Below are 12,141 nucleotides of genomic sequence, written 5' to 3'. Positions count from 1 at the left end.
CACTTTGGTAAAGCATGCAAGGGGAGGGGAGGAAACAGCAGTAGATTTAGTTATACTGAAGATATACTGCAAATTCCTTTTATTTAATCTTATTATGCATTTTTCGTTCAAACAATATTCTGAGAGTATTTCATGGAAAAATGTGATTTTCTGTTCTTTCCTAGGCAGATAAATTTTGCTACAAATAGCAGCTGATTCGTGAAGCTAAGGCATGACTTTATGTGGCTATTATTATGAACCTTCTTATTTTTTCAAACATTTTATTGTCTCATCCCTGAAATATCTACATTTCTCACTAGATTTCTGTTTGTTTCGTTTAAAAAAAAAACTAATTTGACTAAAATGTGCATGAATAGTTGCAAAATATACATTCAAGCCTCTGCCAGAGCTGGCGTGACTGCAGCGCGACGTCAACGTGACGAGACGTTTACTATATCATTTAATAGTCACGCTGAGCTATTTTACTATAGACGGACACTCCTTTACAGCTGTCGATTTGTATAGAAACGTGGCATCGCATTCACGTCGAGCTGCTACTAAGCTGTATATAAAAGTATTTTTTAATGTGTATGATTGATTATTATTTATATATCGTATAAAAAGTAAATATACATAATTTCAATAAGTTCTTTAACGGCTGATGGTGTTTGCATAACCTTTTTATTTATATTTTTCTTATCAAGCCACTTATATATTTTTCAATGTATATTTTTTTAATATACCTTCATAAATGATTAACCAACTAAGGTCTACTGCTGATAGAAGGCTAGGGCTAGGTATTCCAGGATAGTCCAAGGGCTAAGTGAAATTGGTGTTTTATATTGGACCCTGGGATTTAATAAATACTTAAATGCTCTCCGAAGGAATATTCGAAGTTTTACATAATAATATAAGTATGATTTATACAATTAATGTTGGAGGCAGTTTGAATTATTAAACTTCAATAAATAAAAAAAAATACGAACAAGTTTAGCGGAGAAGTGAAAAAATAATTAACATTATATGTACAGTTTCTAACAAACTTATATGATTTCTTCAATTTTTTTCTTATTTTTTAAACTCAAAAAAAATGTGTTGTATTTTTTTTTCAAACGGTTAAATTGAAATTAATGAATAAACAAGTTTTCGCGAAAATATTACTTCGTAGTTAGCAAATAACCAAACTGCCCGAACGTATACACTAACGTCGATAATGATCTAATGTTAACATCAAATAGAGAAGATAAAATACACCTATTTATCAGCTAATAATTCATATAATATACTAATAATGTAAACACTAATTATATTTATATAATATGTTCTAGCGTCTATCCAATCGCTTCAATATAAAACAATGACACTAATAAAATAAGGCAAACAGGTTTTTTTCGGAGGGATTAAATAATTATATTCCGTCTCTAAATATGAGGCACTGAAATTGAAATAATTTTCATTTAAACCAATATTACGTCTAAAGGCATTATTCCTACAAAATAACGAAACATTTTATGGGATTTAACAAAAGAAACATCTACGCATTACGTCTTTTGAGATATAAGGTTCGTTTGTATATAATTTTGTTATGTATTTGGCAATCTCATTATTGGATGGACTCAATTTTTGTTCCATACTTCAAATCCTGCCTTTTATATTGCCTTTTTGTTTCAAGCTCACTTCTCACTATTCTTGCCTCATCTTGTTTTAGCTAATATAAACATACATACTAATGTTTTACCTCGCAGGGCTACTTTAAATGGACTCTTCTGTTTGTTGATTTTTTGATAATAAATAGCTCGTGATGTTAATAAAATTGCAGATGTGCAGATTATCTGTATAAATCAAATGAACGGATAGATGTGAAAAGCATTTGATGATGGCTAAAGTATGTATATAGTGTTGCGAAAATATAGCTTTGAAGAGCCCTGCGAGATAAGGTACATACTAACCTTACACACTGATAATTGCCTTTCTTTATATTAGCTGCCCATACCCGTACACTCTAATTATAATTTCGCAAGCTACTTGGCTCTATCCCACTTCTACTTTAGTGCTACGAGCCTGTTGATTTATCTTCAAAGGGATCTTTCTGACACAGTTCCAATATTTTTTTGCAATGTTGCTTAGTAAGTCCATTTTTGAATACTAATATACAAAGTTCTATCTATATAAGTTGCAGCACTAATATATCTTTGTTTAAACAAACTTAAATGAAAATAATAATATGAGCTTACTATAAATATCTAATTCGTTTCGCTCAAATGTCGAAGCTGTGGACCCAATTGGTGTTTTATTAATTTAATTTGAAGAAGAATATAAGTACATTGAAGACTTTACTATTAAAGGAGTGTCAATTTTATGTTGCAACTTGGTAAAGACGTTAAAATACTACTGCTGAATGGTATACTTAAGATAAATAAAATAGTGCTATATTTTTGTGCAAACAATAGTTTCTAGAATAACAAAAAAGTAAATGCATAATATTGAGACCGTAGAAACGTTAGATCATCTTACTAAATCGAATATACAATACTGAATCATACAATCACTATAGTGTCCAATTCATGTAATATACATCATATACCTATAATTAATAATAATATCATTCCAACACACGCAAAACAATACTTTTCTGCTATTATCTTATAATAATTGTGAAATCAATAACGAAATGCTACATTTTGTGAGATTACTTATGTAAATATGAATGGATGAATAAATTATAAAAATACTAATATGTCTTATAAAATGTAGAACTACTTACACGTAGGTTTAGGAGACACATAGGGATCACATATATTTTGTTACAATGTATCCTTTTGTTATACAATAGTAATAATATAAGTTCTTATTATAAAAGCAATTACACCTACAAAAATCATGCCGATCCTATTACAATAATAATACCGTTCATTTTCATATAACACATTTCCCATTTTAACGCATTTGAAAACGTCTTTCACGCACATTACATTATAAAAGTATTTTCAATGCTCAAAAATCATTACAATACAAATAATCATAGTTTATTTGGCATAGTTTTAAATGACTATTTATAATTTTAATTAAATACTGTTTTTAAACGTGAATTAAAATTCGTGTGTAGTGTTAAATACTATCGTACGTCAATTTTCAAAAAATGGCGCTGACTTTAATAAATAAAAGCTGTCAAGCTAACATTACAATAAAAAAAAATACATTTGACTTATAAACCCAGTTACATTTCGGGACTAAATAAATTTATCGTATAAATAATTTATTATTTTATCATACTTTTTATTCTCGCCGACCCGTCATTTCCCCCGGTTTTGGCTGAAAGCAGAAAGCTATTCTACTACTACAAATGAAAGTATAGGCATAGAAAAGCAGATGTGCATTGAATTATGTAATTATTTGACCCAACCCTAACTTATTCATGGCAAAAAACTGTTAGACGTATTTTGATATTGACTGTACCACCACTAGTGTTTTATTAGATTTTTTTAAATGAAATCCAAGGTCATGATGGGGTCTAAAATTCTTTGATATAAAATGATTATCTACCTTCTTATTATTGATATTGTTGATCGAAGTTATCTATTACATTAATGCCAAAATAAGTTCTTGAAAGCTGCTAGCAACTACTTCTAAATAGTTTTTTAGTTTAAAAAAATCTGTTATGATATTCATATTTAGTGTAGATATTTTATATATTTTTTAGTAAGTTCCTTCTTATTATAGAAATATAATTGGCTTAAAAATATTATGGACTTAATATTTTTGGCTTGACATTCACAAAAAATATTGCTTAAAATATTTCTATGACCACTAAACATGAATGTTGTTACGAACTGAGATATTACGTTATCATAAAGTAATTTAATCGATTACTATAATTTTCGATAAAATTTTCGAAATTAAATGCGAGATTTGAAAACAGAAAGCAATGCCGGTGTAGGATAACAAGTAGGTAATGAATGCATAGCAGAGAAGCTATTAGCGTATCTTCTTAGAAAGTAGATGGTTGCCTGGTGCTTGGTATCTGACGCCTGGTGTCTGGTTCCTCGTGTCTGGCCTGGTGTCTGATGTCTGATACTTGATGATTAGTATGGTGTCTGACACCGCGAACCTGATATCTGTTACGTAGTATCTGAAGCATGGCGTTTGGCCTGGTATCAGACGCCTAGTGCTTAACACCTGATGGCTGACACCTGATGTCTGATGCCTGGTGCCTGACGCCTGATGGCTGACACCTGATTTCTGACGCCTGGTGCCTGACGCCTGATGGCTAACACCTGATTTCTGACGCCTGGTGCCTGACGCCTGATGTCTGACGCCTGATGTCTGACACCAGATGCCTACGAGTAGCTGACAGCGCAGTCGAAGAAGGGGAAGCACGCGACGGGGTCGGCGGGCGCGTGTTACAGCACGTGCAGGTTCTCGCACGACTTGGACTTGGAGTCGCGCGCCCACACGCGGCCTAATAGGCCTCGTACCTGGAAACGTGTGGAGCTTGTGTTACACATCTATTTTTAGTAGGGTATGAAGGTTAGGGCGGTAAGCTATTTATAACTCTTAGAATAGAGGCTGTAGAGGTAGAAATTTTCTTGTAACAAAAACATGAAAGCAAACTGCACATTTACTGTACTGACAGCTGATGGGCTCTTCTCCAGGCCATTTATCTCACATAACATTTATTATTACATCTGTGCAAGCGTAGTCTCAGATTTTGCTGTCTGGGCTAGTCTGGAGAGGAAACTCGAGGAAACCTTTTAAAAAATCGGTATGTCTAATTAAATAGGAGCGATTATACCTTCATAAGCGGTCAAGCTGTAACTTCTGGCTACACAGAAGTTGAGGGAGAACTACGAGGTGGGAACAGTCCCGTACACAGTAGTTGCAGTGGAAACGAGATGGAAAAAGCCTCGTACCTTGACGCTAGCGGAGAGCCGAGTCCGCTTGCGGGGCGAGCACCATTCTAGTTCGAGTTGTTGAGGAGGAACAACAGGTCGTAATAGTCCCATACCTTGACGCTAGCGGAGAGCCGGGTCCGCTTCCTTGGCGTGCTGGCAGCGGAGACGGTAGCTGGCGGCGCGGGCGGCGGCGTCTCGGTCTCAAGCGGAGAGCGGGCGCGCGTGCGGTTCTTGCGGGAACTGCTGCGCTTCCTGGAAGAGTTTGCGGCTTGATTACTAAGTATTACTACACTATATCCCACTTGGTGGACAGTCAACCTAGTGACTGGTCGCAGGATGCACCTGGACCGGACTTTGTGAAATACTAACATTTTTGGGTTCGATTTCCACCTTAGGCAGGTCGATTTTTTCAAGTTATTTTTCATTTAGTTTGAGATGCGCCTAAGAAACGAAATCTTTATTCATCATCATCATCATCATTTCAGCCACAGGACGTCCACTAAATCTTTATTATTATATTATTAATTGCTTGTATTTATACATAAAATATCAAGACACAATGAAGAGTCTAGTAAGGGCGCAACAAAATATTTACAAAACAAGCACTTTTATTTTAATTTTCAAGTGGATCTCCAATGTTTTGAAAGGCTGAACATCAGCGCTGAGTATGCTAAAAATAAAAACCTAAAGAATAATGTCTGCAAAATGTAACAACAATGCTTTCTTCAGAAATTCTTCATTCATAACACCATTCAGAAAGCTTCTGAATTTTGTATCGAATAAACTATTTAATTCAGTAATTTATAACAATACAAGAGCCCTCGCAACCACAAATTCGGGCAGATAAAACCCTCGAGCACTAGGTATTATTCCACAAAATTATTCTACCTCAAGTTCAATCCACGTTGTATCAACCCAGAGCACTCTTTAGCAATTTCGATCCGAATTACTCGATGGCAAATATCCGCTACGCACCGTGTTGAGGACCCTTCGTTGTGTACACTTTGGAAGGACGATTTACAACATACGACCAAAGTTTTAAGCCACGTGGTTTCGGCACAGAAGAAAACCACTTCTAATCTTCTGTGGATGTTGTAAAAGGCTACTAAGGGGCAAGATTGCGAACATCAGGCCAGTCAGTTGGGGTATGTAGGGCAAATTCTCCATTTCCCCCCAAAATGACTTGATTATAATGACTAAGTTTTAAAGCTGCAAATAAGCTTTTATAAAGCGCTTTTACACGATCAAGAAGACCGTACCCAGAATAACATATAACATTTTATGACGATCTGATCAAACGTAATTTCACGCTGGTTTAAGCCGAGGGCAAAAGATAGTGTATAATCTATATCTATATACAACGTGTCCCAAAATTCAAGGATAAGCCGGCGCCGCAGGATGGACATAGTCATGACTACTTTAGGAAAAATAAGAAAAAAAATCTATCTCAATTATTTTTTAAGTTACACAATAAATTATGAAANAAATGACACCGACATCAAGGTTCATCAATTTAAGTTTAAAATAATAGGCAGTGTAATGTATGAAGAAAGAGCTTCTATTCTGTATCTACCTATGCCCGTGTATTTTTGATCGGTGTCAAATCGGAGTTTTTGGTGCGGGGTACGCGGGTGTTGCTCGCGGCGTGAAGGTCAAACGCCCAAGGTCATTGAGGACTCTAATCGCCTTAATGATTCAATAAGGTAACATCTATCGTGTGAATTACAACTGGGGTCACCCTGGTGGTGTTAGATTTGATGAGCCCATGGCCCATGCCTTAACGACGTGCCATGTATTCAATACTTTTGAAAATTATAATGCATGCTTTAGCATGTTATAGACATTGTACTGGGGCAATGTCTTTAACTTTTTCGAAATCTGAGTATTTTAAAATTAAAGTACTTTTGGAAGTCCTTCATAATAAATATTTTTTTAATTATAAGATTAAGTTAAAAATGCCTAGTTCAAAACGATTGATGTACCTAACAGTAAAATGACTGTTGATTTGTGCACATTCACTCTGAATTCATGTAGATAAAGTAAGCGTCAACAAACGGTAACAAACAGGCGAGAACTGCGTATCTCATAGCATTATACAGGGTGTTAGGTAAATGGGTATATGAGCCGACACTAGCCCATGCTAACATGGGCATATAAATGGTATGGTGAAGTCAGAAATTTGATATCATCATTTTATTTTTTTAAATTTTCATACAAAATAAATTTTATAACATCCGATTTGTATGAAAATTAAAATAATTAAAATGAAGATATCAATTTTCTGACTTCACCATACCATTTATACAACGTGTCCCAAAATTCAAGGATAAGCCGGCGCCGCAGGGTGGACCTAGTCATGACTGCTTTAGGAAAAATAAGAAAAAAAATCTATCTCAATTATTTTTTAAGTTACACAATAAATTATGAAATTCGTCGAAAATTGACACCCCTTATGATATTTTACATTACCACGACTACAATTTTTCGAATACTTCCGTTTTTTTGTTTGTATCGGCAACTTAAGTAGTGCTGCTGTCCACCCCAATTCTTAAAACCCTCAGAATCCTTGCAGTTTTTACACAAAAGTTAATCAAAATATGATATTTCCTTAAAATTTTGTACGATTTTTACTTACACTCCACTTTGACTCGTCTTTTTGTAAAAAAACAGTATGAACACTACTGCGGCAAGTTTTTTATAAAGTTGACGCAACTATCCAAGATTCCAAAATGGTATAATACACTATGAAAACTAGTCGCAAAAAGATATGCGTACCATTTTTACAAGCACTTCGCTTGTTAGTTAGTATGGGATAAATCTTGCAACTGAATTTAAAACCAGTTCTCCTTAACCAATTGAGCTGAAATTTGGTATACTTGTGTAAGTACGATGACAATGCAATATTATGGTACCATTGAGCTGGATGGAGTATGGAGGTGGCCATAAGAACTCTTAACGAAACGGCGAAATTACATCTAGTTTGGGTTCGTTGGACTTGTCTTTTCGAGCACTTTAGTGCTAGATGATGTTCAGGGTCCTGATGATGAAGTCAAGAGGTGGCAGGAGCTGGCCATAGGAACTCCTAAACGAAACGGCGGAAGCTTATCGAGTTTGGGTTCGTTGGATTTGTCTTCCCGAGCACTTAGGCCATGAGATTGAGAAACAACTAAAAAGCTTAAAATAAAGTTGTAATAAAAAAAACTTATTTAAAAACAAGCTTGACTTCGTTTGAAAATTATAATTGACTTCATCATCAGGACCCTGGACATCATCTAGCACTAAAGTGCTCGAAAACACAAATCCAACGAACCCAAACTCGATAAGCTTCCGCCGTTTCGTTTAGGAGTTCCTATGGCCAGCTCCTGCCACCTCTTGACTTCATCATCAGGACCCTGAACATCATCTAGCACTAAAGTGCTCGAAAAGACAAGTCCAACGAACCCAAACTAGATGTAATTCCGCCGTTTCGTTAAGAGTTCTTATGGCCACCTCCATACTCCATCCAGCTCAATGGTACCATAATATTGCATTGTCATCGTACTTACACAAGTATACCAAATTTCAGCTCAATTGGTTAAGGAGAACTGGTTTTAAATTCAGTTGCAAGATTTATCCCATACTAACTAACAAGCGAAGTGCTTGTAAAAATGGTACGCATATCTTTTTTGCGACTAGTTTTCTTAGAGTATTATACCATTTCGGAATCTTGGATAGTTGCGTCAACTTTATAAAAAACTTGCCGCAGTAGTGTTCATACTGTTTTTTTACAAAACGACGAGTCAAAGTGGAGTGTAAGTAAAAATCGTTCAAAATTTTAAGGAAATATCATATTTTGATTAACTTTTGTGTAAAAACTGCAAGGATTCTGAGGGTTTTAAGAATTGGGGTGGACAGCAGCACTACTTAAGTTGCCGATACAAACAAAAAAAGTTAAGTATTTGAAAAATTGTAGTCGTGGTAATGTAAAATATCATAAGGGGTGTCAATTTTCGACGAATTTCATAATTTATTGTGTAACTTAAAAAATAATTGAGATAGATTTTTTTTCTTATTTTTCCTAAAGCAGTCATGACTAGGTCCACCCTGCGGCGCCGGCTTATCCTTGAATTTTGGGACACGTTGTATGCCCATGTTAACATGGGCTAGTGTCGGCTCATATACCCATTTACCTAACACCCTGTATGTATGAAACTTTCTTCGAAATGACGCTCCATGCAAATGCGCCGCTTTACAATATAAATAAGATGCTATCATAATAAAACCATACAACTTTTCGTTGTGATGACATAATCTCAAAATATGCAAAAATATTATTGAAGAAATCAATGAAAAAATTAAACGACCCTCCCTAAACTTATATTAATTTGATTACTTATACCCCACTAAGTTTTATCTAGTTTTATTTTCTACTCATGTATTTAGTTACAACAATTTAGTAATCAGCTACTAGACCTTGAAATTATCAGTTTGTGTCTTTTAAATTAATTTTTAAAGAGCTTTTTGCCTCAAAAAGTATGAGTTATGAAAACCTTGCGTTTACAACCCCAACAGTTTTTGTTAATATTTGGCTTGTAAACTTACAAAGGCAAAGAAAAATGATCACGGAGGTAGTGATAAAAACCTACCAAGCATACTTTGGTATAAAACTTCCATAAAAGAATAAATATTGGGGGTCCAATATCGTCTGCAAGTCTTATGTAGACTGCTATACTGGAGTCAAGCAGGACGTAAAGGACTTCAATTTGGAAGGCCAAAGTTATGAACTGAGCTTTCTAATCACTTAAATTATCAAAAGTCAGCCAAATTAATGTCTTTTACATCCTGAAACGTCCGTTTGAATACGGAAAAAATAAATTCGATTGACCGCAAATCCGTACTCTTACAAAAGACACTGTATTTGTAAACCACATAACAAAAATTTAATCTGAAGCATGGCTAAGCTTTCTTTTAGTAGTCAAACAATACTTGGGGAGGCATAGAGCACCAGACTTTTCAGAATTGGTTGCTAAATTGTTTTAAAAATTTCACACATAAGGAGCTTATTTGAGTATTAATTCATTTTTTTACAATAGCCATTTGGACAGTTTCTCACATAATCTGGGTGATTAGTGAGGAATAAGCAGAACGGTTCCACCAGAACATCAGGATAGTGGAAGAAAGATATCCAAGGTCAATGGGACCGCCAGATGATGGCTGATTACTGTTTACATAATTATGGAATTTTCCTGACCAAAACCATAACATAAAAGCTTACAGAAAAAGCTTTTGTAGATTTTTTTCTATTATTTGATGTAAAGCAATTATATTTTAATTTTTATATTGTTCTTAAATAGGATCTTAGTGTAATTTTTTAATACAGATTGGTATTTTTATTTAGTTTTTTTTTTTCATTTAAATAGTTAATAGCATTTATCTCAAGATCTAGAGTCAATTTGACAAATCTAATAATGTTCTAGTATTCAGCACACTAGTCGCATACAGAATTGACTCTAAACTACCATGCCGCAAAATGACTGTTCCCCAGTGTTATCAGTCATTCTATGATTAATTCTTCATAGTCCAAAACCTTAGACATTATTATTAACTTATGCAAGCACAAATCATATGTTTTATCCTCCTATATTCTTTTAAATTGTAACAAACATACAAAAAAATATAAAAATAGTTTTTTGGCTCTAAATATTATAAGATGTTATCTTAGCTAATTTTAATACATAATTCTATTGATAATATTACTTATAATTATTTATTATAATACATATTCAAAGAAAAATATTGAGTGAGACAAATCAACTCATAACTAATTTACTTTGATCTAGGTGAGACATATTTTATTACTCCAGTTCAAAATTCAACTCCTTAGAAAAGAACAGTAATTAAGAAAACATAAACAGTCTTTAGGTAAAACAATATGTAATTTATTTCCTAAATGTGTTAGATGCTATGTAACATATCATTGTGAAAAAATATGATGGCAATACTTAAAGTAAGTAATACATATTATTATGATATATTAAAATATAATAATATAACATGTTTCATATAATAATAATTTCAATTATTGAAAAGACACTTAAACATGTTGTCCAACTGCAAAATTTATATTTTTTTCTAGAAATGCTGTTAAATACAATTAATATTCATTATTTATCATTGTTAAAACTACAATACTGAAATTAATACCATTCAACTACCTACTTATCAAAAAATTCAACAACTATTAAAACTATTAAGATGATGTATGTAACATTTTGGTTTAGTGTAGATTAGGCTGTCTCAATGACTCCCGGTTTTCATTCTTAGCATGCTTCTTGAGCAAATCCATTATTTCATTATCAAATTCACTTGGAGTTGGTTTCTTTTCTACAATCCAGTGGAATATGTCCCAGTCGTTGCTGGGAGAATTGATTAAGCGATCATACATCATAGTCTGCTCTTCATTAAATCCATCCAGGAATTTCTTTGCAAATGTACTCAGTAGAAGATCATTTTCAAGCATTCCTCTTTTGCGAGATTGATAATGAAGTCTGAAATAAATATTGAATTTGTTAAAAATGTATCTAACTCTTGTCGAGGTAACGTCAAAGCAGCGTGCAAGTTTTCCGCAACATACAAACCTTGCCTTGCGTTTTTGTAAAGTTTGTGGCTTGTTGATGTCGTAAACAGGAATTTCCATGTACGTCGTATCCATCGTTGTGTTTGAAGCACTGCTCATACGCACAGCGTTGGGTGCTGATTGTACTTTTTGCAAAACATTCAACACCTGAAAATAGCGGAGGCATACTGTTTAAGAATCGTTAAGAAACAAAAATCATTTTACTAATTTGTGAAATACATACCGTTCGTAGACGATACATGATGAATATAAGTCCTTTCCTTTACTTACTACAACTCCTACAAGTCGTATTACGAGTTATTTTTGTTTTGCAGAAATCGCGAAAAATTTCATCGAAGGAAACAGGAAAATCGAGATTTTTGACAATTATGACATGACATTGACATTGACGTTTGTTTCTTTTTCAAATATTTTCAAGCTTTGAGACAATGGTCTTAGTCTTTAGTTTAATCACATCATTTCACTCAGATGGCGCTTTCGTTGACAAATAGTTTGTATAGGTCTACCAGAATCTCATGGCAAACAAAAATATTGGAAAAGTGTGTTTTTCATATGGCAATTGTCTATATCGCAAAGTGCAAACCAATCGAAAAATGGTCCTTTTTTTGTATGAAGTTATAACGGATTCGATTTTCGAATCGATCAAAAATGCAA

At 33.9% G+C, this 12,141-nt stretch overlaps 1 protein-coding gene across 1 annotated transcript; it reads right to left on the bottom strand.

Moving 5' to 3' along the window:
• Nucleotides 1–10,986: 10,986 nt before the first annotated feature.
• Nucleotides 10,987–11,861, bottom strand: LOC114350417 (succinate dehydrogenase assembly factor 2-B, mitochondrial). The gene is made up of 3 exons (XM_028301219.1): nt 11,711–11,861; nt 11,489–11,634; nt 10,987–11,398 (listed from the first exon to the last, which is right to left on the bottom strand). Exons 1-3 carry the CDS (start codon nt 11,726–11,728, stop codon nt 11,128–11,130), a joined length of 435 nt encoding a protein of 144 aa, XP_028157020.1. The 5' UTR covers nt 11,729–11,861; the 3' UTR covers nt 10,987–11,127.
• Between the last annotated feature and the right edge of the window lie 280 nt (nt 11,862–12,141).

Source organism: Ostrinia furnacalis, unplaced genomic scaffold (genome assembly GCF_004193835.3).
Source record: "Ostrinia furnacalis isolate ACB-3 unplaced genomic scaffold, ASM419383v2 OfSCF0890, whole genome shotgun sequence".
Classification (NCBI taxonomy): domain Eukaryota; kingdom Metazoa; phylum Arthropoda; class Insecta; order Lepidoptera; family Crambidae; genus Ostrinia; species Ostrinia furnacalis.
This window is presented reverse-complemented; position numbering and strand designations above follow the sequence as displayed.